This window comes from Coregonus lavaretus (genome assembly GCF_964263955.1).
Source record: "Coregonus lavaretus genome assembly, chromosome: 32".
NCBI classification, from domain to species: domain Eukaryota; kingdom Metazoa; phylum Chordata; class Actinopteri; order Salmoniformes; family Salmonidae; genus Coregonus; species Coregonus lavaretus.
Window position 1 is genome coordinate 7,065,095 of NC_140019.1, and position 27,091 is coordinate 7,092,185.

Consider the following 27,091-nt stretch of genomic DNA (forward strand, 5'->3'; position numbering starts at 1 on the left):
GTTTCAGTTTCAATGAGAGGCTCCTACAGGGCCTGGGTCTGCTAGCTACAGTAGAGGCTCCATTGAAAGCAGCTGTTTCCAGGCTGCAGCATTGGCCACATGGCCTTGTCATCTATCTGTCTTGGGGCAGTACTGCAGGCACGAGATGAGGCTGCTGAATGCCAGTGTCCTGTGTTTGTCTCTGTCGTTGTGTAGAGGAGGACCGAGCCTCTACCTCCACTGCCTCATCCTCAGCAGCAGCCCCAGCATCATCAGCAGCAGCAGGGGAAAAAGTTCCACCGCACGCTGCCCAAAGACCAAACGCAGCTGCTTTCGCTTCAGCACGACCACAGGCACAAACAGAGGGAGCCCCAGAAGGCTGCTAGTGCCATGCCTAACTGCCCCGCAAATAGCCAGTGCAAAGCGGTAAAGTCCCCCTTGTCCCACTCCCCCCTTGTCCCACTCCCCCCGTCTCCCCCAGCCCACCCTCACTACCCGCTGCCTCTCTCTCTCTCTGTCACCGCCCTGTCTGTATCCCTATTTGTCTAGTGTTGTGATTGTTTGCGTTTGTGTTTGTGCATTAGTGTGCCAGATAGCTATTAGTCTCTCAAAGAGAGATTGCAAGTCTGTTTTGGGTTATTAGTTCTAATTCATAATCCAGTATGCAGTAATATAGTCTGCCTCCAGTGTCCATGGGTCTGGTTCTGACTGCTCTTGTCCATGTTGCTCAGCTGGAGATGGAGAGGGTGAAGGCCTCTGACTGCTATCAGGTCAACCTGAACAGAGTGTTGGCTGGTCTGCCCCTTCCCCTACACCCCCTCCCTCCCTCCCTAAACAACCAGACCAGACTGAGCTCCGGGAGCAGCTCCAGCCCCTGTACCCCTGCCTTGCAGAGGGCTGCCATACAACAGGTACAGTAGTCCACCCCCCATCCCCCTGCCTAAATAACCGTACCCTTCCTAACACCGCCAATCAATGAAATCAGTCAATATCTTTATTTGCCCCAGTTTGGAAAATCATTTCGCAGCTATGCATTCACAATATGCAATATGGTGTACTTACCAATACAGTACATTACATGTAATGGCAACATCAACACCATCACCATATATAAATATATACTTGACATTGACACATTGTTAAAACAGCTGCCTAAGAGATTCAAAGTAAAGGGTTAACTTAGCACACAAGTCAGAAAATAGGCATTGCCTCTCTATATCAGTAACTGTGAACTTTAGATAAAACATCTCTGTAAATATCACTCTTTCAATTTATTTTGAAGTTATGAAACGTATTTCGCAAGACCCTATTGACTAATCAAACGTGTGTCAAGGCTTCAACATATATTTTGATCATTGCAACATTTTGAAATCCCACATTTTGTACTCTCACAGTTTTTGTCAGCTCTTCTGTTAGAAAGGTATTAGTCAAGGATCTATACATATCCTATGCCATCTTGTGCTTTGTGGTTGATTACTTAGTTGTCCTTCCTCTTACTTTACCCAGAAGCCGAAAACTATTACTTCCTTTTATTCATATTTCCCAACTTGTCTGTCCTACAGTACTCAGAGTCTGTGTCTCAAATAGTACCCTATTCCCTTTATATTGCATCCATAGGGCTCTGCTTGAAAGTAATGCACTTTAGGGAATAGGGTGCAACTTGGGATGCGACCAATGTCTCACTAAATAAAAAAATCTAAACCAGAGCCGTATGAATATATAAAAAAAAAAAAAATGGCCTGATCTAAACTAAGTGTCCATTTCAGAATGCCAATCTTCGCTCAAGTCGAGACGCCCCTCACTGCAGCTCTATGTCTGACATGGCCACCACTCCCATGTCTCCTATGTTTGATGATGTCTTCTGGGACTTCCAAAGCTCTGTGGAGTGCCCACCAAAGGTCTGTCCATCTATCAGTGTGGTGACATGTGTGTGTATGTTGTGGTGTGTACACACACATGTTGTGTACATACTGTATATACACGTGTACATTTACACATGTTGTATGTATGTGTGGTGAATGTTTGTATTTGTGTGGTATGTGTCTATCTGTCTGTATGTGTGTGTGTGTGTGCCTGGTGAGACTATAACCACATGTGCGTGTGATATTATCTCTTAGGGGGTTCTGCTGTTGTTGTTTGTTTGATTATGTTGATCATGCAAGCTTAGAGGAAGTGAAATGTTCAGCACGAGGTTGGCAGTGCCCTCAGGCTTCCTATGGCACCCCTGACTAACAGCAAACACATTCGATGATGTGATGATTATTCAGTGTTTCCAATAACAAACTCTCACAACATTTCTGTAGTTCAGGTATTGGCAACTTTGATGAGGGTGGGGACCACAAAAAATCTGAACTCATCATGAGGGGCCACAGTGTCTCGCGGGTCAGCGTCTCCACATACACACCCTCACATGCAGTCAGAGATGGCTTTAGCATTTTGGGGGCCCTAAGCTACATTTTGTTGGGGGACCCACGCCTCCTTGCAAGCAAAAAAAAATGTATGGCCCCCATATTGATAGCGGAGAGAAAACATTGACGTTTTAGAGTGAATTTCCTGCAAAGGGTACTGTAGGTCCGCTGGCCGCCAGTAGCCCATCCGTGCTCTGGTTCCTCTAATAAGCATAGATTTGTATCCTTAGCATATGGAGTTGATGTGCTTTAATTGCTTACAAGTTCTCTTGTTCTATTCATGTCACAGAAAGAACAAAAAATGAAACACTTATGAAACCCAGAGCTGCTATTAAGCCCTGTTGAAGGGGTGTCAGTAGTTAGATGGGTATTTTCAGAATGACTTCCTCTTTCAATGGGTGTAGTCTTCCTTTCCACTTGTGTGATGATGTGACACATGAGAGCAAGGTGAAAAGGTTGACAGCTGCTGGGGACCACATTGAGAAATTGAAGCATTAGTCACACAAACACAAGGCCTGAGTGCCTGCTTGACATATGTTTCTTCTCATGTGTTCACCTAAAGTTGGGATTCTTAGAATGTAGCTATATTGAAATGAAATATCAACTAACTATAGAAGGTGATACTGTCCAGGTTGCCTCATTTGGATCAGTTTCACATACTATATTGTTTCTGGAGTCCCTACATAGTATGCCGTTTTTTGTAATGTCCTAATATGCAGCATGCTTTGTTTAAGGCAGTCAGGCAGATACTGTGTCCTCACATGTCCAAATTATATTTTGAAGGTTCCGGAGCGTACAACATCGAAATTCTACTGTAAAGAGCTGATGAGTCATCACCGGACTGCGTCGAGGTACGTTTTTCACCACATCACACATCCTTCTCAGTGAGCGAGATCCTACCAGTCACAGGGTGGATGATCCATAGATCAGCTTTGACAGGCCCCATGTGCTTAGGGGATCAATTCCACTGGCACTCTATGGACATTTGATATCTCTGTGACATCATTTGAAGTATAGAGTATAACTTGTGTGTGCCTGATCCTTGTCACCTCTCCCTCTCTCTCTCTCTCTCTCTCTCTCTCGCTCTCTCTCCCTCTCCTGGTTGCCCTTTTCTTGTGGCAACAGGTCACAAATCTTGTTGCTGTGATGGCACACTGTGGTATTTTACCCAATAGATATGGGAGTTTATCTAAATTATTTGTGGGTCTGTGTAATCTGAGGGAAATATGTGTCTCTAATATGGTCATACATTTGGCAGGAGGTTAGGAAGTGCAGCTCAGTTCCCACCTAATTTTGTGGTCAGTGTGCACATAGCATGTCTTCTCTTGAGAGCCAGGTCTGCCTACGGCGGCCTCTCTCAATACAAGGCTATCCTCACTGAGTCTGAACATAGTCAAAGCTTTCAGGTATTTCAGGTATTTGGTTGGGTCTAATTGTGTTGCTGTCCTGGGGCTCTGTGGGGTCTGTTTGTGTTTGTGAACAGAGCCCCAGGACCAGCTTGCTTAGGGGACTCATCTCTCTGTAGGTGATGGCTTTGTCATGGAAGGTTTGGGAATCGCTTCCTTTTAGGTGGTTGTAGAATGTAACGGCTCTCTTCTGGATTTTGATAATAAGTGGGTATTGGCCTAATTCTGCTCTGCATGCATTATTTGGTGTTTTGCGTTGTACACTGAGGATATTTTTGCTGAATTCTGCATGTAGAGTCTCAATTTGGTGTTTTTAGGAATTATTGGTTGGTGAGTGGACCCCAGACCTCAATACCATAAAGGGCAATGATTCAAGTATTTTTAGCCAGATCCTAATTGGTATGTCGAATTTTATGTTCCTTTTGATTGCGTAGAAGGCCCTTGCCTTGTCTCTCAGATCGTTCACAGCTTTGTGGAAGTTACCTGTGGCGCTGATATCTCTCTCTCCCTCTCCCTCTCCCTCTCCCTCTCCCTCTCCCTCTCTCTCCCTCTCCCTCTCCCTCTCCCTCTCCCTCTCCCCCTCCCTCTCTCTCTCCCTCTCTCTCTCTCTCTCTCTGCTGTCCAGTGGGGGCCATCAGTCTCCTGTGGAGATGGGTGGGAAGTCCATGTCATCTCACGGCAGCTCCTGCAGCAGCTCCCAGTCAGGTCTGTGTCCTTGTGTCCTCCACAATTACTCACTCACTTCACCTCTCACTCTTCCTCTCTCTCTCTCTCTCTCTCTCTCTCTCTCCCCTTAAACCACTCACTAGAGATGGGTTTCTTTCTTTCAACACATCAATTCATAGTAGATCCATCAGCTGCATAGTGTTACTACAAGGTGAGCTACAGCCTGTGTGAAAGCATTGGGTGTTTCCAAATCAGACTATAACCACAATACACAGGAAATATCTCACTGGAACTTAACATCCTGTCAGAGTTGTTCCCCCCCCCCCCCCATGAGTTGAAAGTGGTTGAAAGTGAAACTCTGAACCGTGCACCGGGCCACTGGCTTACTGTTTGGCTTTGGAACAGAAAAATAGTTTAAAGTTTGACCTCGTTTTTTTGTCTTTAGGAAAGACCTAAAAGGCTTCTAACATTGTCTGTAGTAGTGGTAGCATTGGCCTGTGCTCTGTTTGTTGAGTAGCGCAGTGTGTTTTGGGGTGTGTGGGTGAGCAACAGGGCATGTGGTAGAATGGGTGTGGGGAAAACCAATTAATTAACTACTAACAATTAATGGGTAGACAGACTCTCAAAATAAAAGCCTTTTGGATGGCGAAAGAAAGAAAGAAAGAAAGAAAGAAAGAAAGAAAGAAAGAAAGAAAGAAAGAAAGAAAGAAAGAAAGAAAGAAAGAAAGAAAGAAAGAAAGAAAGAAAGTAAGAAAGACTGGGTAATATGTTCATAGATCCCCTTTTTCACCAGTCATCGTCAGTTTTAAGAAAGCAGTTCAGGAGCCTCCCACACAATATGGTAAATAAATGTGCTAACGTGTTTGTTTAAATGACAAAGGAATCATATACTGTACATGAAGAGGGCGCAATAGCTCAAATAGAGTAGTAGTAATGATACATTTTTATAGTGCTTTTCCAAGTCCTTTACAAGGGCTTTACATTGTAGCATTCAGGCAGTAAGCCAGAGGAAAAACAAGGAATACCATACAATGTATCATCATGCCTTAGTCCTTATCTAGACTTGTTCATCATACTAGCAGAGCATACTGAGCATACATAGTTTGAGGAAAGATCACATAATGAGACACCAAAGCTATCTAGAGGATCTGTATGGCTCTGGTAATATTTAAAGAGAGTGGACAACATAATGAAATGTGAGATAGAGATTTTCCTTTGACTCTTTCAGGTTACTTCAAGCTGGAGAGCCCGATGCTGCAGAGCCGTCTTCAACAGTACAAGAAATCTCAGGAGACTTCTCCAGGAGCCCTGCTGCAGCAACATGTATGTATAATATCTATTAGGGTTGGGCTATATTACGGAAGCATCGTCTATCGACAATGATTGACAGCCGTCGTCGATGGTTTAGCCTATTTGAACTTGCATGGCACCGTGCAGGAAAGAACGTAGTCGGACAGCGCACAGTAGGGCAGCACACGAGTGACATTCTGAGTAATTTGCCTATTCCTATTTGCTCTAGCAATGTAGCGGCAGGTAGCTTAGTGGTTAAGAGCGTTGTGCCAGTAACCAAAAGGTCGCTGGTTCTAATCCCTGAGCCGACTAGGTGAAAAATCTGTCGATGTGCCCTTGAGCAAGGCACTTAACCCCAATTGCTCCTGTAAGTCGCTCTGGATAAGAGCGTCTGCTAAATGACTAAAATGTAAATGTAATACAGAATGCAAGAGAGGAAAGTAGGCTAGACAGAGCGGAGAGAGATTTCCAACCATATTGTGTCTCTCTCTCATGTCGGATGCATGGGCCTTATAGCCTAAACCATTTTTTTAAAATAACGGACACTCCTTAACTATCTTATGTCTAGCTGTTTAAAAAAATGTAGGCTATATTCCCTTCTCTCTCCATACGATATGAATACTACTTTGGGCAAGACTACGCTTTCATTGTTTTATGCATGCATGGCTTTCTCCCGATCAAACAATGAATGAATCTAATGGACTTCCATCTCCAAAATGTATTTGAATAGCCTAAAAACGTAAGGTAACCAGGGGACTAATAATAAGAGAGAACAAACTATATCAATTGCCTATAGTAAAATAAAGTTTAAGCTTATTAGGAAATAAATTATCTGTGCGGGCCGGAAGAATCCCCCCATGCAAGCATGGCCGCAGGATGTAGTTTGGGGGTGGGGGTGCTGCAAATGTTGTATTTTTTTGTATTCACATTTTTCAGGGGGCGCTACAGCACCCTCAACACCCCTACTTCCCACGGCTATGCATGCAAGGTTGAAAACAAAATGGCCAATAACCTATCCTCCTACTTGGCTTATCATAAGTTAAAGTTATGAACAGTATCCTATTTCCAAATATTCTAATAGCCTTAGAAGGAGTTGTCCTAAAGTTGCGGCTTTCAAAAAGAACAAGAATGAAAGTCGGAATCTACAGGCCTAGGCATACACCAATCACAGCTTTATGAGAGAGAGAACAAACCATAGGTGTATTAAGAAAGGAGGATGGTGCAAATAACATTATTACCCAGTTCTGAAGACTTTGCTTCTATCCAGCCCCATGATTTATAACCTAACTCATTACGGTATAGACTGTCACACCATCGTGTGCGCCCCACACAGACACACGCACACACACCTGACCTGGCCATGCTGAAGCACCGTCCGAAATATTAGAAAATATTTGCCTCCACTTAGCTTCTGCCCAGGCTTTCAACAAGATGATCTTTCATCACGTTGTAGCATGCAAGTTTGTTTGAATTAACTTTTCCAATAACACATTTCGGGTTGGCCAATAGGGGGCGATACCATCGTATATCACAATGTTTTATGAGTATATCATCAAGATAGGACAAAGCTTGACATCGCCCAACCCTAGTATCTATATATAATAATATATGCCATTTAGTAGACACTTTTTTCCCAAAGTGACAGTCATGCGTGCAAACATATTTGTGGTCCATTGGGAATCGAACCCACAATCCTAGCATTGCAAGCAACATGTTCTACCAACTAAGCCACAGAGGACCACATCTGGCACTATCCCCATCTAGAACACTATTTTACACTACATATTTTACATCCGTTATTTTACTCGTTCACCCACATTAGATTTATAATGTCGTTTTCAGCCAGGATTATCAGAACTGTTGCAGTGGGACAAGTTGTTATTTTCTTTATTGGCTCCCATTGCCCTGTGGTTGTGGAAAATATCTGCATTTGTAACACATTAAAACTTGGACGTCAAGCTTGAAGGTCATTGTGTTGGTCTCATCTTGGCGTTCGTCAGATTTTCGTTACTGTTGTTTGTGACCGTCTGTTTAAAAAAGAAAATGTAAGAGACTGATGAATCCGATTACCTCTGGATTTGAATTAGGAGAATCTATCTGACCGTCTCACATCTGCGTTTGCTTTTATCAAAACAAAGAATGCTGGAATTCCTCCTCATCGACTCATCTATATAGATAGTCTCATCTAAATAGTGTATCATTCCTGCTTATCCGTTCTAGACCAAATAGTGCATCTTATGACTAGGCCTATTGATTTGAGGTCAGAGGTATGTCATTCCGAGAAGTAATGCCAGTTAAGAGTCCAGTCATTCCGACGGGAGCAGAGGACAAGGCAGCAGATGGGGTTCCTGTCCTGTCCTGTCTCTGATTCCCTCCAGAGGACACACAGTGTCCTTGTGTTTTATTCAATAGCATTCAGCTGTTTGTCATCTTCTTGTGACAATTATTCCTATACTCGATTAGCATTAGCAGTTCTGTATTATTGCATAACCGTGTCTGTCTGTCTCAGGAATCCTGATGTCTGGTGTTCTATCTCTTATGTTATTCACTGTGTTTCTCTCTCAGGGTTTCGGCCAGTTATCTGGGCTTAAGTCCAATCTCAGTCCGTTTGTCAAGGCAACAGAGTACTCCTCTTCCAGTGATGAAGTCGGGAGTAGTGATGATGAGGAGAAAACCAGGTGGGTTCACATAGGGCTGTGGCGGTTATGACATTTTGTCAGCCGGTAACTGTCATGCACATAACTGCTGGTCTCACGCTAATTGACCGTTAATTAACATCTCCAGGCTTCCACGCATGGCCTACAAGCCACTGATGCGGACCTTTGGGACATCTACATTTTAAAAAGTCTAAAAAATCAATTTAATATAGCCTACACCAAATAAACATTATGATATGAAGAATATGTAGACTATTTCAGAAGAACAGAATAGCATATTCTGAGTCATCCTTATGTTAGGCCCTGATCTGGCTATGCCATACACTAGTTCATTTGCAGACAAGATTTGCTTATAATTCCCGTGGCATTATTTTATAGTATTTTATAGTATAAAGAATACAATTGAACATAGCTGAATAAAATAGAAAGGATATTTTTCCCAAACGATTTCTGAGGGAGTGTGCAGACATGCGGCTATTCTGTGTTGGGCAGTTAACAAAGTGATCATTTGAAACAGGTCCTCCTAAATGCTTTATTTAGAGTTATTTATGCAACTTAAGTTGTGATACAAAACATAGGCTATATCTTTTGAGTTCTAATACATTCTAAGGCTGCATGACGCGACTAATGATGATTTGAAAAAAGTTGCATGAAAGGCATGCGCTCTGCTCTGTTTCTTGCGTAGGCTGCGCACACTTCATCAGTCTCTCATTCACAATTTGACAAGCACTTTATAATATTCTCACCCATCAGACTATTCTCTATTTAATCTGGTCTTTACATATATGCTAAATAATATATGTGTAAAATGAGTTTTGATTTAGAATGGGCCATTATCATGCACCTGTTGGAACAGGGGCAGGGGAAAAAACATGCCACCGTATGCACTTACATAGCGAATGGAGGACACTTTTGCGGTTCATGCCAGCCAGGTAGGCTACACCGGTTGTAAAGTGAAGCAATGTGCTTAATATTAGGAAAGTTGAAAAAGAAATATAGTAAGCCTATAGAAAGCTAATGGGATCATCCTCTTTTTAATAGAGGCCATCAAAACTCAGTTTTCTCATGCAATTGCATAGCAAAGCCTATAGAAATGTAGCGCAACATGGGCTTATAGGAACACTTATTTCATTCCACGTTTCAAACAGCTATGAGGAGCTGGCTCTCTCTGCGCAACAGGTGATCCTATTCCAAACTCTGAATGCCCGGGTTCTCATGAAGTGTTTGATTTGATTTTTGATTGCATTTGCATTGATGTCAGAGTGATTATAGAAACAATAGAGCCATTAGCACATTTGGTAGGCTACTATTGCCCATCAGCGGCATCAGAGCGCAGTTTTGGAGAAGCCTAGTTACTCAACGGTCACGTGGAATTTGACTGCGGTCATGACTCGTGACTGCCGGTGTGGCGTTAATAAAGTCACCGTAACAGCCCTAGGTTCACATTGATTGATAGATTGATCGATTTATTGATTGATTTAGATAATTTAAAAATACTTATATAGCCAAAAACAAGCAGTATACAGTAAAACCTCACTAGCTGGTTCAAATCCCTGAGCCAACTAGGTGAAAAATCTGGGTATGTGCCCTTGAGCAAGGCACTTGACGGTAATTGCTCCTGTCAATCGCTCTGGATAAGAGCATCTGATAAAATGTTAAAAACGGATTAAGGTTGAATAAAATGTTGCATGAGCCTCCTCTCTCTGACTGCTGTTGTATGTGTTTCTCCAGGTCTCCGTTGAGTAATGGGAAGGGCAAGTTCTTCCGAGGAGCCCCTGATGGGATTGTCCTGCAGCCCCATCATAATCTCAACCAGACCCCGGTATACATACACACAAAACCTCATCCATACAGTACCACCTCTGGAACATTTTAGAGTGTAAAAGTACACTCACTTATTAGCTTTGAGAGCTTAGCTTCTCTCAGTGTAATGGATATTTATTCTGCACTTGATGAAAACTCATAACAAATACGTTTCAAACTCTTAAAATTGACTTCAGGTTCGAACGGGATGATGGTCCATGCTTTCCATGGATATTATAGTCAGATAACAGATGATGGTGTCCATTGTCTTCAGGTTCATACCACAGAGTCAGCTTCATTAAATCAGTGTAATAGGTTGCTTAACATGGCTTCCCTGAACTGCTGATTTGGAAATTGGGTCATAGTCAGACTTGTTGTAACAGTGCAGATGCAGCCAGCCACATTTCCAGTGTGAAATCTCATTACTTACTCACACAGGCAGCAGCATTCATTGACCCAAATGGCACCCTACTCCCTGGCCTATAAAGTGCACTACTTTTGACCAGAGTGTACTATATAGGGAATAGGGTGCCATTTGGGACTCAGGCCATAGCCACTTGAGCTCAGCCGTGTCCCCGGTCCTGTCTGAGTCATTTGCATGACAAACACTAGAGGGCACTTTCTGCATACTAACTAAAACATGGAGCAGAGCAGGGCCCACTGATGCTGCTCTCACACAGGCCCCTCAGAGCCTCCTCCACCTCCAGTGATGAAAGCAATGCCACTTGGCATGGTGTAAGCAGGGCCTGATATCCTTGTTTAACTAGCCCACTTAAAGAAAACACTCATTGGAGACTTAGTGTCATGAAAACCTAAACAATGCCTTCATGCCATAAGACAGCGTTAGCATTGGCGTGTGTGTGTAGATGCCTCTGCCTGTTCCTCCACACAGTGTTGTTGTGACACAGTGAATACAGCGTTACATGACAGACAGGCAAGCAGGAGTAACGAGGCATTATGCTGCTGTTCTGCTGTGTGTCTCTTCTCTAAGCAGAGCAGCGTGGCATCAGGCCTTAAGAGTGGCCAGCTGCTACACAGGCCCATAGCTGTAGGATCAGAATGCAATGAGAATGACCTTCTCCCTGATCTCCTGCAGAAGAGCCCGGCCCATGAGCCCCTGCAGCAGCACGGTCTGAATGACGTCATCTTCCCCCAGTCTCCAACCGGACGAGGACCGCACTTTGATGTGAGTTCTCTAGAAGTCATAAAATGTTTAAAGTCCCAGTGCAGTCAAAATTCTGTTTTTCCTGTGTTTTGTACAACAGCTGATGAAACTAACACTGTAAAAGTGTGAAAAAATGTGATCAGTGTTATTTCCTGATAGTTGCTGGTTGAAAATACAATCTACATAGGACGTTCTAATCAGCCTGTTTGCATGGGCGGGAGTTTCGGTTTGCCTAGTAGCATCACCAGGCGGTACATTGGTTAATAGACCAATAACAGAGAGAGTTCCAAACCTCTCTGCCAATAACAGCTAGTTTTATGTTTTCCCCTCCCCACTCAAGACCACTCCCAGACAGTCCTAGCAAAATTCTTGCTTGAGAATTTTGTTCATGATAAAAAACAATTTTTGTCAATTTTAATGGAAAACTATTACAGTAATATACATAATTGTTACCCAGAAATGATTTGATATTGATAAATGGGCCTTTAAGAATATGGGCCTTTAAGAGTAATACTTTATAGAGTGCAGTGGTTTGGATCACTGAATTTGTATTTGATGTGAGTTTATCTTCCTCCACTAGGGGGAGATGAAGTAGCTGTTTTAGACTTGCACTCCCCCTTCCATCTCAAGATTGATATCAAGCCTACTGGAAGTCTTTGATTTATTGTTGTTGATGTTGTTTAATTTATATGAATTATGATTTTGGATGCATTTGCAGAAGCCTGTAAACAGTCCTCCAGGGAAAAGCATCTCGTCCTCCTCCTCCTCCTTCACTCCCTTCATCGACCCCAGGCTGCTGCAGATCTCTCCCCCTCAGAGCCCAGTGGGCTACAGTCCCAGTGAGTGCAAACATACACACACACATACATATGCACACATTTTGTATAAATACACACATACACACACACATACACACTATGCTACGCAGGAAATGCCCCATAGACATTCTAGCACTGCAGTAAATCACTGCATGCTAGGGTGGTCTCTAAACAGCATGCTTTGGTCTATAAAAAGGACTATCTTATCATAAATCTCATTCGATCTATGTTTATATATTAGTGTATTGTAAAATAAGAAGGGACAGAGGGGAGGGATTCTCTCACATATGTTTTTTCTCCTGTACATGTTTACAGAAATTAACATAGAATCAGATGCCTGACATCAAAATGACATCCCATGGTTGTGAATAAGAGTATTGGTTGTGCTTTTCCCCTCCAGCGAGTGGCCAGCCGCCTGCTAATCAGGAGCCAATCAGGAGAGAGGGGCACAGGAAGGGCTCCGTGGTTAACGTGAACCCCACCAACATCAGACCCCAGAGCGACACCCCCGAGATCCGCAAGTACAAGAAGAAGTTCAACACCGAGATCCTCTGTGCTGGCCTGTGGGGTAAGCAACAGTTAATAAACACTCAACCCCTTATCCCCTAGAAAGGCACCTTTATAATAACATTGATCTGACAGGATTGGATAGGTATTACTGAGATATGGTAATAGCTCTACCTTACAGTGGTTCCCAACCTTTTTTGAACCGTGACATGCCACACCAAAAATGGCCATATTAATTTATTTAGTGGTAATGACATCCATCTCATCTGATCCATACAGAAAATAATATATTTCCATGTGTAGCAAGTGAAGTGGAAGATGTCAAAACAATGCAAAATGGAATAAAAATTTAGGAATTAAGTTAGCTAAATGAAAGGAGTAAGCTACAATGATCAACCAACAGGTAGACGTTGTTTCATATTAATGGAGTTGTTGTAGACGAGGACGCAACAAAATAGCCTCAATTAGCCTTGCCACTATAGCTAGCTAGCTGGCTAACCTAGCTGGCTACTGTAGCTAGCTAACTTCTTTACAACGATTTGATGCAGTCAATATAGGAACTACCAGATGGTATGATAGATAACCTATGGCAGCAACAAGTTTGTCTAATTAGCATGAGTCGGTTTGGCTATATTCTCTCACTCTCTCTCCCTCCCTCCATGCCACACACATAGACTGTCTCACACACCGGCCTCTGCTCCTCTCTCGCCCCTCCCCCACCATTCTGCTTAAACAAGCAGAGCGCAGTGCACCGGCTCTCTCTCGAGTCGCGCAAACAAGATTCCATTCAAGTTAAATACATTTTAAAATGTAAACATGTATTCCGACTATCCGGATATCCGAAGAATTGTCATTATATTTTTTAAAATAGTGAAATCATTTCAAATGCCCATCCCTAGTTTGCTGCTTTTGATGTTGAGGCCTAACGCAGTGGTATGGTGTGTTGGTCCAGGTGTGAACCTGCTGGTGGGGACAGAGAATGGTCTGTGGCTGCTGGACAGGAGCGGTCAGGGGAAGGTCTACTCTCTGATCAGCAGGAGACGCTTCCAACAGATGGACGTTCTGGAGGGCCTCAACGTGCTCATCACCATCTCAGGTAGTTACACTAGTTACAGTAGAGCCAGTATATACAGTACATCTATCACACACACACAGATAAACATACACACACACAGAGATAGGCACACGCACCCACACACACAGAAATAGTCCGTCTTGGAATGTTTTTTGCACCTACTTTTGCAGCCAATTCTCTCGTCCTCTAAACCCCATCACTGTCCCCTTTCTGTCAGGTAAGAAGAACAAGCTGAGGTTGTACTACCTGTCGTGGCTACGGAACAAGATCCTAAGGAACGACCCAGAGGTGGAGAAGAGACAGGGCTGGACCTCAGTAGGAGACCTGGAAGGATGTGTGCACTACAAAGTCGGTGAGTATACACTACCTGGCCTTAGATCATGATAGTGTTAACGAAACCAATAACTAGCTTACGGATATTGTTGCACTCACTTTGTCTAGGGGTCCTAGGCCTAGTTACATGGTGTGTAACCTGAATGAATGTGTGCATTTATGTGAGAAATCAGCAAATGCACCTAGGTGTTGAATGTACATGTGCCCAGGGAGACCGCAACCTTACCTTGATCCAGGGCCAGCTCTGTCTCTCTTGACCTCTTGGTCAGCCAGTCCAAGCGGATTCTCATTTGTTCAGATGCTGACGAAACATAAATATGTACAAAAAGGAAAAATACCAAAGGCAAAAACTAAAGACTCAAAAACAAACGAAAGGCCTCATGGCCACCAAACAAAACCAGCGGGCTCACGGCTTGCAAGATGGGACACTGACTGACTATCCCCTTAATTGGCTGAACCTGATGTGCTTATCAAGCCTTGGATCAGAATCTAGACCCGGTTGCTGCTACCTGGGGGATAGAGTGTGGAAGTGTATCCTGGATAGTGTGTTTGTCAATGTCCTAACACTAACCTTCCCCCCCATATCATAACGATAGCATCACGACTGATGTGTTGGATCAGTCTTACATTGTATTGCATGACAGGCCTATATGAGCGTACTGTAGACACATCACTGCTTATCAAAGGTTTTTGTGTTGTGGTATACAGAAAGCAATGAGTATAATTCAAGCAAAAAATGATTTCAAGATGATTTCATCTATTCTCTGAGTATCTGATTCCATTTGAGCACAATAGGTCAGTGTGTGAGAGTGTGGGTGCATGTGAACTGGATGTGAGGGAGTGATTGTGTGTAGTGCTGAGCTCAGGAGATGTGAGCCTCTCTTTTCTGTGACTCTTCCTGAGGTTAGTAAGAGTGTTGACAGAGTGAGGACAGCTCAGGGACTCCAACCAAGGAAGGATATGATGTCATAGTGAGGCACACACTGTCCTTCCCAACACTCCCCTCAGTATTGTTTCTCATAATCAGAGGCATGCTGCTATTGCCTCATTGAAAGGCAAATTGTCTTCCTGCCTTTCAAAACGTAGTTTACACAAGGGTTCCATCCTAAATGGCACCATATTCCTTATATTGGCCCTGGTCAAAAGTAATGCACTAAATATGGAATAGGGCGCAATTTGGGGCACAACCAAAAACCTCTTTGTTGAGATTGTTTAGTGATAATTAGTTCAAGACCACTGACACGTAAGTATTACAGACTGATGTAGTTTATCTTGTTCTGTTTCCATTATGAGAGAAATCCCTAATCCTAATTGAAATCTCTGCTTTTTCGTTACATGCAATTTCAGTTCGATATGAGAAGATTAAGTTCCTGGTGATTGCCTTGAAGAATGCTGTGGAGGTGTATGCATGGGCCCCCAAGCCTTACCACAAGTTCATGGCTTTCAAGGTGAGAGTCACATCAAATATGTATGGAGGAAAATTAACACATCCACATGAAGAGAGTGGTCGGATATTATATTATTAATGGTGCATCACTACAAGACTACTTTCCACTACAAGACCATGGTGCTTACCTACGGAACAGCAAGAGGAACTTGCTATGCTCAAACCCTACACCCCAACCCGAGCACTCCGTTCTGCCACCTCAGGTCTCTTGGCCTTCCCACCCCTACGGGAGGGCAGCTCCCGCTCAGCCCAGTCCGAGCTCTTCTCTGTCCTGGTACCCCAATGGTGGAACCAGCCTCCCCTTACTAAAATGTAAAAATGTAAAATGTCAACACAAACTTCCACTTGTCTTCTGATATTCTCTATGGCGATGTCCTTTCATTGTATCCTGGTTGCCTGGGTGCCACTCCTTATGGAATTGTCATGACAATGTTTGGCTTGGAGTAGGAATAAGCACAAACGGATCTGGGACCGGGCTACTTTCGTTGTGAATCTAGAACGCTCTAATGATAGACAAAGAGAATATGAAATGCTATTAAGGTCACCTTGACAACACTGTCCTAGTTCTGAACTCTCTTCAGTGGCTTGCCCTACTTCTTACACATCTTTCTGGAATGATCTGTTTGAATTATTTCTACTCACTCCACAAAAACCATGAAAGATATGAACTAGACTAACCTGGGTGGTCACTATGTGTTAGCTCCTAGTGTCATGGGTTAGCTCCTAGTGTTAGCTCCTGAGTGTACAAAACATTAGGAACACCTGCTCTTTCGATGACACAGACTGACCAGGTTAATCCATGTGAAAGCTATGATCCCATATTGATGTCACTTGTTAAATCCACTTCAATCACTGTAGATGAAGGGTAGGAGACATGGTGCCAGGCGCACCGGTTTGATTGTGTCAAGAATTGCAACGCTGGGTTTTTCATGCGCAACAGTTTCCCGTTTGTATCAAGAATGGTCCACCACCCTAAGGACATCCAGCCAACTTGACACAACTGTGGGAAGCATTGGAGTCAACATGGGCCAGCATCCCTGTGGTACGCTTTCGACACCTTGTAGAGTCCATGCCCCGATGAATTGAGGCTGTTCTGAGGGCAAAAGTTCCTAATGTTTTGTACACTCAGTGTGTGTCTTGACCAGGAAAAACTATTGGTCCCAGTTATACTGTATACCAGGGTTCTTCAATTCCGGTCCTGGAGGGCCGAAACACTTCTGTTTTTTATTTCTACCTGGTAGTTAATTGCACTCACCTGGTGTCCCAGGTCTGAATTAGCCCCTGATTAGAAGGAGAGGATGAAAAACAGAGGTGTTTCGGCCCTCCAGGACCGGAATTGAAGAACCCTGCTGTATACTATATATATAGTTATACTGTATACTCTTCCGAAGTCATTCCTAATGTCTGTCCTTGTTGTGTGTATCCAGTCGTTCGGCTCGCTCCCCCAGAGGCCTCTGTCTGTGGACCTGACGGTGGAGGATGGACAGAGACTCAAGGTCATCTACGGCTCCCTGTCGGGCTTCCACGCCATCGACGTGGACTCGGGGACACCCTACGACCTCTACTTGCCAACACACGTGAGTCCTCCATCCCCCACTCAACCTCAACCCCAGCCTCCTCTAAACTCTCCCACACCCCCTCCACCCTCTCCCTACCCCAGCCTTCTCTCTCCCCCTCAGGGCCATGCAGCCTGGATCTCTGGGTCTCTGCCAGACCTCCATCCTCCAGTTTCTGTGTCTCTGTTCTCTAGCGGCTAAGCAGCGCCTCTCCTCTGCACCCACGCCACTCAGCGTGATCTTTTGTTCTGACTCAGATTTGACGTGGGTAGAAGCTGTTTGCCACCACAGCCAGTTGACTAATTGCGGTTGATATAGTATAATATCGACTGGATGGGTTTGTGTTTAAGCCAGGCCTGCTACTGTCAGCATCTGACCTTGTGGCACTTGTCTTTGGAGCGGCATGTAGCCTAGTGGTTAAGAGCGTTGGGCCATTAACTGAAAGTCGCTCTGGATAGGAGCATCTGCTAAATGACTAAAATGTCAAATGTAAATGGATTTCTCGAAAAGCCCCTCGTAGAAATTCTGCTCTGTCACAGTATAAGCTCAAACATCACTTACCTCAGAGCAAAGGAGATACAGTGCATTTAGGGAGCTTTTCCTCTCGGGAGCAAACAGATTTACTGAAAAATAACTAAAGCATCAGTCCAGTAATCTACCTCGGTCACAACAGTTGCCTGAAGATACAGGGAAGTCAGACTTGATCAGTTATCAGTTCATCTCAGTGGTAGCTGTGTTTGGCTGACTACCAGGAAGTGAATGAGGCTGAGAATGACTGAGTAGCCAGCTGAACCAAGTGATGGATATTGTGTTAGTTAGAACCTCTAACCCCTCTATGAGGCTCAAGGTGTAGCAGGGCGGAATGGTGCAGAGGTGCAGATTGTTGCACTCTTAGTCACTGTGGACAGGGGCGCCGAGGCAGCCTCTACTCCTACTGATGAGAATCCCACACACCCACACAATGCTGCAGAGAGCTGCTGGGAGCTGAGAGCCAGAGCAGAGGAAAAACATTCTCCGAAGGAAATGAGCTATATTACACACTCACGCACACACACACACACACACACACACACACACACACACACACACACTGTACCACCTCCCAGTGCTGTGGCTCTATCCCACTTCTCCCACTGCTGGCCCACATAGCTATCATTGGCTGCTTCTCTTTGGCCCCAGTCTCCAGCCATGTGTGCTACTTTTCACCAGATAGATAGCTCTAAAAATACCTTGGCAGCGCCGGCAAACCATGTGCCTGCTAAAGTGACCTGTTATTCTGCAATTTTTTCTGATAACACTGATATATTTAGAGAGCACTACCACGCACTCCATAACACTGGTGCCTTAGTCTCTTACACTGCAGTGGAAGAGAAGAGTCCTTCTCTTTTACCCGATCACTCGCTCTCACATTCACTCTCATATTCACTCACTCTCACTGACACTCACTGGTCCGCTCATTCTTTCCTTCACACACACACAACTTTTGTCCCACGTACATTCTCCCTGCTGGCTGCTGTTGATGATGAGATGATAAGGATACCGAGGCAGCGGATTAAGATAGCACTGCGTCTGTGGATGCCAGTGTTGATGCTGAGGATTGTGGTGGCACAGCCACAGCAGCACGAGGACAGCGGGGGGCAGCTGGGGGGACAGGCTCTTGGCCGGGCAAGTATGGGGATCCTGTGGTGACTAACACTGGTCCTGTGGTAACTTACACTGGTCCTGTGGTAACTTACACTGGTCCTGTGGTGACTTACACTGGTCCTGTGGTGACTTACACTGGTCCTGTGGTGACTGTGACTTGCTGTACATAGAGCTTTTGGGGTTGTTTGAGGTGTTGGTTTGTTTGGGGATTTGGGGTTTGAGGTTATACCTGCTGTTTAAGCTACTACTTTGTTATAATCTTCTTATGCGAAGGGGTCTTTTTGGGTTATTGTGGATCTCTTGTGGTCTTAGAAATGTTGTGTATGTGAATGTGTGAATGTTGCATCCTCAAACAGATAACAGAGACTTAAAGACAGTCTCATTGTTTGAATGTTGGCTATTATGCAAGCGCTTATGAGGGACCTGAGGGGGTCAGAAGTGGCTCCCTCCTCCACCTCGCTGCCACTTATTCAACCCAAGATGCTGTTCAGTGGTTATATTCATAGGTTGCACCTCCGTCACTCGATCGCGTCATGCCATTGTTATGAACGTTCTCAAGCCGCCCTCTATCAGCGGCGCCATAGTGGTGCCTTAAAGTGGTGATAAGCCCAGTCATTCTGGACGATGGCTAACTACTGTTTAGTCTAAATTACACTATATTGCCAGGAAATACGATGACATTGCTAAAGTAGTCAAATATTCTGTAGGAAACAACTTTGCCAGCATTATCATGTCGTCAAATCTACTTTAAACAGATGGCAATGTTGTCATTAGATAGCAAAGTTAGTCAAAAATAGCTAGCAATGCTAATGTTAGCTAGCTAAAATCCAGTGGCCTCCCCTCAATCTTAGCTAGCTAGCTAACGTTATACTGCATCTAAAGTCAATATGGTGACATCAAAATGATGACAAAAGGTTTTCCTACTAATTATTTGCCTCCTTTTGAATGTCATTGTATTTTCAAGCCACTTTAATTCACTTTTGATGAAATCTTCATCAGCGCTCATTGACGATGCATTGAGTAGCATCAGGCATCAGTCCAAAACGAATGTTCAAAACAATATTGTGACGAAACATGCAACCCATGAATAGCTCTGCATCACATCTCAGTGGAGCTCACCCAGCCATAGCAACAACACTAATTTGGGTACCTGAGTTGCATCCCGATGCCAGGAGAGAAAGAGCTGATCACTGAGCATCTTTGGCAAATGAGTTTGTAATTAGAGAAATTAAGTGAAGACATTGTATGGCAATTAATTAGCTGAGACAGAATCGATTAAGCGTTGTCACCCTCTCTCTGTTGCCACCTGTAGTCAGTGACTCGGCTGATTCAACATGTTGTTTAGCCTCAGTTTACTGACTCTGAACCAGCCTCACATCAAACATAATTATTCCAGATGGTTCCAGGGAGGGAGAGTGGGAGTGTGAGGGAGCAATGATACTTTGTTTTATTAGTCAATGTTATCTGGTAGGCTTAGGCGATATACCGAATATAATGTATACTGGGGTATTTAGACATACCGACGATTTAATTTCAATACCAGGGGCTGCAGGGGTGTGTGCTATCCAAGATGTGCCTAATAAATGATATCCAGCTCAGGACTCCAGAATGCGTTTGGTTTGCTAACTTGCTAGCTCAGTGGCTAGATGGCAAGATCAAGCTACTTGGTTACAGCAAAGACAATTAATCCCCTCCTGGACCCGTTGTGTGCACTTCTGGTAATACCCGGTATGGTACAGAAATAGTATGACGGTATGAAAATCTGGATACCGCCTATTAGTTGTATTGGTGTATTGGGAGGATTACCCCTGGTGATGTGGATGTAGCTGGGTGAGTACTGCTGTTGCTGGTAGAGATGATGAGGTTTGGATTGAGAGTGCTGTGCTGTGCTGTGCTGTGCTGTGCTGCACTTCCCGTTGTCGTCAAATAAAGTCAAGTCAATTGTTATTTTCCAACAGGGAAATGTAGTTTGCAGACAGAATAATACCATATCACACTATACTTGAGAGCGACACTATATTAAACATAATGGATGTGTCTTAAATGGCGCCTGTCAGACCCATAGGGCTCTGGTCAAAACTAGTTCACTATATAGGGGATACCATGCCATTTGAGACGTAACCCATCTTATCATCATCTCATCTCATCTGACTGTGTGTGTTTGTCTGTCTTAGATTCAGGGTGTGATCCGGCCCCATGCCATCATCATCCTACCTAACAGCAGTGGCATGGAGGTTCTGGTGTGTTATGAAGACGAGGGGGTCTACATAGACACCTACGGACGCATCACCAAGGAAACCGTGCTGCAGTGGGGAGAGATGCCTGCATCTGTCGGTGAGTTTCTGTACATCGTACCCACCCACCAAATCTGAAGGCTGTGTGTGCGTACGTGTGTGCGCATGCTTTTTTCCGTATCTCTTGAAAGACGGGGGAGAGAGATAAAGAGAGAGATTCCACCTCCACTCGGATTGAAAAACTAGCGCTTATAATTAATTCTATATTAAAATGGATATATTTGATAGACCTGCAGACCCACAACGTTTTAAAAATTGAACATGTCTCTTGTGTTGGCCCTTTTTGATATGCAGCAGCCAAGAAATAAACCTTATTTATTGTGCTTGGATCACTGGATTCAAAGAGGAGTTAAGCTGGATCCAACCCCTCTAGACAGATTTGGGACAGTGGCTCTAAAAATAAGATGTTCTGTTAGACTCATTTAGTTGGGTCCCTTGGCCAGGTCATTATTCAAGGGGAAGGGGTGTCTGTGGGGAACAGACTCACAGACAGGACAGCGCTCAGCCCAGTCTGGACCTCAGTATATAGAGTGTAAATAAACTCTGGGTGTAGGCTCTAAAGAGGAGAGTGTGGTAAAAGGGAACCTATTGATTTTCATCTCTAGATGCATCTCAGGATTGGTTTACAACATGGCACTCACTGAGAGAGGCAGAAAGCCTTGGAGAGTCTAAAAGCCTGAGTGTGTACTCTAGTGACTAAGGCTGCATCCCAATGACACCTTATTCCCTATATAGTGCACTACCTTTGACAAGACAACTATGGCTCCTGGTCAAAAGTAGTATAGGGAATAAGGTGGCATTTGGACCTCAATCTAAGTCGCTGGTGTATGTGTGTATCTCCACAGCCTACCTGCAGTCCAACCAGGTGATGGGCTGGGGAGACAAAGCCATCGAGCTGAGGTCAGCTAACACAGGCAACCTTGAAGGAGTCTTCATGCACAAGAAGGCCCAGAAACTCAAATTCCTGTGTGAGAGGAATGACAAGGTAAGACAACATCCCAATATCACCAAAACACACCTTGGGCAAAGCTCACATGACACCCTATTCCTCCCATATCACATAGGGCTTGGGTAGATGCAGAAAATGTGTCCTAGCCTACTGTATGTTGTTCATAGTATTGTAGGTGTTGAATATTATACTGGTAAGTTGTAAATGTTTAACTGATTCACCTATCTTCTGTGTGAAGGTGTTCTTTGCCTCAGTGCAGTCTGGTGGCAGCAGCCAGATCTACTTCATGACACTGGGCCAAAACTCCCTGTTCAACTGGTGAGCTCTGGGGCCTGAAGACAACAAACATTCATACAGGGATCATCTCAGAAACAACATGAATTATGCTCAGATACAGTCCTCTTAATAACTGAATTTACACGTTAGTAATACAGCTACAAACCTCCATGCATATGAGGATACACCATTAGCAATCAGCATTAATTTATTATTTTTGTGGCTAAGGACAACACATTGGTTTTAGGCTGATGATTTCAGGTCTCTGGCTATAGTACTTAAGAAGTGAGTTTTGGTCCTTAATAGCCATGCACAGGGCTTCTTGGTTATGTTTTGAAATACATCGGCAACCTACATTTGAATTCATATTGATCTCAATATCACATGGACTAAAAAGCACAATTGCTTCTTTGTTTATATCAAAAATGCATCAAAACGGTTTTTATTAAGTGATTGTTGCTATATTCGTCATTGTATTATTAGCAAGTGCCATTGTTGGTGTTAAATCCTGATATATTTACCATCCAGTATTATTTGCAAGTATTATGTGCTTTTAAAGTTGCACAAATTAAAATCAAATGTTCTTACTCCAAATGGAGTGACAAAACATAAGTCCCTTAATAATGAAGTGTGCATTAAAAAGACTACAGAGATTAGTGGGCTAGCAATCGTTTTTAAATGTAGACACTGATACTGCAAATTGCTTGTCCTTATTTCTCACTATTAAGTCATTTTATGGCCCCTGCAATTCCAATGGTGTATTCTGAGTTTTACGGTCTCCACTTTCTAGTCGTAATTTAGATAACCAAATAGGCATTAAATACCCGGTTGCATCTCTTGATATAAAACAGATCATGTTTTGCATAAAGTCATTTTTATGAGGAGGAAGAAAAGGATCATTATGTTGACCTCGTGCTATATAGGTATTTTTGTACGTAAGTGGATGTACATATTATTTGCACTGTTTTATAGATATTTTATATCCACTGGTCATCTCTATGTACAGGTTAATGGATTTGCAAATGATCTAGCCCTTTGCACTATGACCACTTTTGTAAATGTTCAATGTAAAATGCTTTATTGTCACCATGTAATACATTTGAAGTCCTTTTGAAGTCCTTTATTTTCAACATTAAACAGCATTACATTAAACAGAGATTGCATCTGATTTAGATCAAGCTAAATCTTCTATTTGATATGTCATGATCTAAAAATGATGTTATAACAGCAATAGGCTTTTAACTCTTTAAATGATCAAACATGTACTCTTTTGTAAAAAAATGTTTGTTAAAGGACATTGAAATAATTGATCTGTACCACAAATGTGAAATGTAAACTCAAATCAATTGTATTTTTATCCAGTTTTATTTTGTTTTGCTTTTTTGCTTTTCCTTTCCTTTTTATGATGAATGTTTTGCCACCAAATGGAGCTCAACGTTTTCATTACAAATCCAGTTTGGACTATTATAGTTACTTTATGTTCATGATAGAAATACTGCAGCTGGTTCTGTACGCATATTTTCAACTGAAAATGAACTTTTTCAAGGGACAGTTTGATATGATGTTGTTATTTTATTGTTATCAAAAAGCATCTCATATTTTTATGTGAGCATTCACTCATGAGGTGTATTCAACTGACAATATATTTAGGTTAGAAGGAATAGCCAGTAAGGTACTCAGTTTCACATAGCAATTATTTTAACGTATATTTACCCTATGATTATTATTAAGTTTCCATGAACTAATGCTTTCATTGTCATTGGTCTAATTCACAGAATTTTTTAACTTACATTCTGACTGAGATTTGTAGTCAAGGCAAAGTGGTTAGGAATCAATCAAATTGAGTTTTTAATAAATGTTTTTAATAAATCGGTTTTAATTAAGTATTTTTGAAAATAGTAACAGAGCAATCAGTTAATATCTCACTCATTTGGCAGAAATTATAATTTGTCAAATTTCGAATAAGAATTTGAATGGGTAGATTTAAACAATTTCAACGTTTTATCATGAACTTACGTTTGAACAAGTTTTTCCCCCAAAACATATGCCTAAGTAGAACTTGTGATAGTGAGTCACTATATTGTCCATTTGTAAACAGTTGGTAATTATTTCTATAAAAAAGGGGGATTATAAGCAAAATGTGTGATATCAGACATGTTACTGAGTTAAATAATAGTTTATCAACAGACAGTTATATTGCAGTTGAGGATTGTGAGTCATTGCACTCTCTGGTTCATTTCTCCTCCTGTCCACCCCCATATCTCAGGAAGTGCTCTTGTGTGAGATCATGAGTTTGCTTGAGAGATGTGTACTGTAGGAAGGACTGAGGAAGTTGATGGTGGTTTGTGTCAGGTGTGCGTCGTGTAGCTGTGAAGATTCCTCTCTGCTTTAGATGATGCAGAGCAAATTGAGTTTTTGTTCTCGGGAATTTGAGTAAGATGGCGAAAGAATTCGGAAAGGTTTTTGATGTTGAGTGTAGGTGACAGTTATATGAGATTGTATTTAATAGACTGGTAGACCAGTCAGTCTTGATCCATATTTCCCCTACAAAATATATATATAGTGTTAAAAACTTAATGATAAAGTTGACCACATTATATTGATAAATATCCACAAAATATATTGTTTCCTTACCTGTCCTTTTTCCATTTTGTTTTTGAAATTGTATTGAAATATAAATTTTATTTTATTTTGTCCTTTTTTTGTCTTACTTTTGCTTTATTTTTGCACTGGAACTTTCTTATCATTTTACAGCATGTACTGTATACTCAACCCGTGAAATTAATTAGTAACACTAATTGAGGTGTTATTATATAAAAAATACTGTTGAACAATAAAATATGTTGTAGACAATTATTTTGTCGTTCAGTGGTTATTTGAATAACATTGGAACAATATCAACTTACCAAAGCTATACATTTGCAGGCAGGACTATGTCATTCTTATGGTTATACTTTAAGAACAGCACCTGGAGTACGGAAGAGGTTGTTTCAGTGCACCAACCTTTTAACGCTCCCAAGTTATTCATGTCACACAACACCTGTGCCAATCAGTGATCGAGCTGGGAGCTGAAACAGGAAGCTCGGGTTCCATCTTCACCCGGAACCAAGTCTGACTGGCACCATAGTAGTAGGGACTTCCACACAAGAGCAGGATTTATTTAGCTATTTCTTCCATATGATGCATTCCACCTGCTCATGGTGATTCAAGACTTCCATTTCATTTCCACATGCTTACAGTATTCCCGTATCTGCTGAAGCACTGCTGGAGCAGTCACAATGTTTGGGCAGCGTGATGGCTAGGGGCTGGTCTATATTTGCGGGTCAGAGTGTTTAGTTCTCTGGTTAACTGTGGAGTCAGCTGTGTCAGATGGAAGGGATGTAACCTGAGACGGGCCCTAGCTCACTTCCTCAACCCAATCCGTCCTCAGGCTCAGTCAGACACTGCTACAGTGGAGCTGGAGACTCAGTCCCAGCCACTGCCATGGCCGCCTCCTCCCACCTAACACTCCCCCTGACACCCCCCACCACCACCCTCCTGTCTGGATCCCACCCCCTCTGTAGATGACAGTTGAGTGGTGCTCAGAGAAGGACCCTCTGCGCCCCCTTGGTGAGCAAGGAAGAGAGTGTGCCAGGGAGTGGAGCAGAGAGAGCCGTTTGTCTGTCCCTGCCTGTCTCACACAGTACAGTCATCACCCATTGGACTAGTAGCTGCACGGTGGTCCACTGGTAAGGTCTCTGCATGGTGTGGAACTTTTTATTTTCCCCAGAGGAACCATTAGTTGGGTGGTCTAGGGGTCAGGTGTTGGTGCAGCTTAGGGTCATATGGCTTGTGTCATGGGATCCTTACTCAAAATATGTTCTGGTTTGTGTTCAACTGTTGACTATATATAAAGCTGTAAAGCTATCTATCTCTTACCAACTTTAAATGAAAGGTACATTTGCATGTTTATCTATCAATCAAACATGAAATCTTAGCCTGGTAGTCATGTCAAATTTGAATGACAACTGTTTTTTTAGTGATCAAACCATATAAGCTGGCAAATCAAAAAGTTGTGTGGTGAAAAATCTGTTGCATTCGCTGGGATTTAACTTTGGAACTGCAAAAGTGTGTCAATTATATAGTGTGCAGCGGGGTGAGGCAGCTTGGCATTCCAGGGTGGAGTTGGGGGTGATGGAAGGGACCAGGATGGGGGGGGGGGGCTTGGCCAGGCCAAACATGCTTATGCAATGCACTCTGCAAACTGAGACCTCTGATTGGCCCCCGGGGATCATGTGCTCCTCACTCTAAATTGGTCCACCTGGAGACAATTCCGAGACCTGTTGGAGTTGTTGACTTGTGCAATGGCTTGATGAATAGAACCCAGTCAGTCAACAAATATTCAATTATAGACCACAAGAGTTTCATAATATCAGTAGTAGCAGTATGTACAAACTTTACTAGATTCTCAGTGGCCTTGTGCAAACAAAACATGTCAGGAGTCTGATGACTTGCAAATCTTTTGATATCTTTTCAACAAGGGAATCCCCAGAATGTCACATGACAAAATTTGCTGACTTATTTATTGGAGACGTCCCCTCCAGTCATTCTACTTTGAGGTTTGGGGTTTTGAAGTCATTCAGTTTGGTTGATGAACAATTGAGGTTAGCCTGTGCATTACTGTAGACCTGGGTCACTAACTGACATTCTGAACAGGTTTATTCTCACCAGGTGTTATCTGGTATTTTGACCTCGCTTTAGTGTATTGGAATATGGGTTCAACATGACCATGTTAAAGCCTGGATCACTACCCTGTCTGATGATCCCTCTAAATAACCA

At 43.0% G+C, this 27,091-nt stretch overlaps 1 protein-coding gene across 3 annotated transcripts in view; it reads left to right on the forward strand.

The window, feature by feature from the left end:
• Window positions 1–25,129, forward strand: part of LOC311107951 (mitogen-activated protein kinase kinase kinase kinase 4-like) — a 56,628-nt gene extending 31,499 nt beyond the window's left edge. Inside the window, exons 15-32 of one of the 3 annotated variants that reach the window (XM_084150575.1) lie at window positions 196–405; window positions 711–890; window positions 1,746–1,877; window positions 3,171–3,238; window positions 4,419–4,498; window positions 5,688–5,782; window positions 8,315–8,427; window positions 10,138–10,228; window positions 11,306–11,395; window positions 12,093–12,213; window positions 12,593–12,760; window positions 13,652–13,795; window positions 13,992–14,126; window positions 15,455–15,555; window positions 16,982–17,131; window positions 20,929–21,088; window positions 21,894–22,033; window positions 22,236–25,129. In XM_084150575.1, coding sequence (XP_084006701.1) covers window positions 196–405; window positions 711–890; window positions 1,746–1,877; window positions 3,171–3,238; window positions 4,419–4,498; window positions 5,688–5,782; window positions 8,315–8,427; window positions 10,138–10,228; window positions 11,306–11,395; window positions 12,093–12,213; window positions 12,593–12,760; window positions 13,652–13,795; window positions 13,992–14,126; window positions 15,455–15,555; window positions 16,982–17,131; window positions 20,929–21,088; window positions 21,894–22,033; window positions 22,236–22,319 — 2,262 coding nt within the window. In that variant the 3' untranslated portion in view covers window positions 22,320–25,129. The remainder of the gene's footprint in view (window positions 1–195; window positions 406–710; window positions 891–1,745; window positions 1,878–3,170; window positions 3,239–4,418; window positions 4,499–5,687; window positions 5,783–8,314; window positions 8,428–10,137; window positions 10,229–11,305; window positions 11,396–12,092; window positions 12,214–12,592; window positions 12,761–13,651; window positions 13,796–13,991; window positions 14,127–15,454; window positions 15,556–16,981; window positions 17,132–20,928; window positions 21,089–21,893; window positions 22,034–22,235) is intronic. The other 2 variants (XM_084150576.1, XM_084150577.1) reach the window with 2 other exon arrangements.
• Window positions 25,130–27,091: the final 1,962 nt, after the last annotated feature.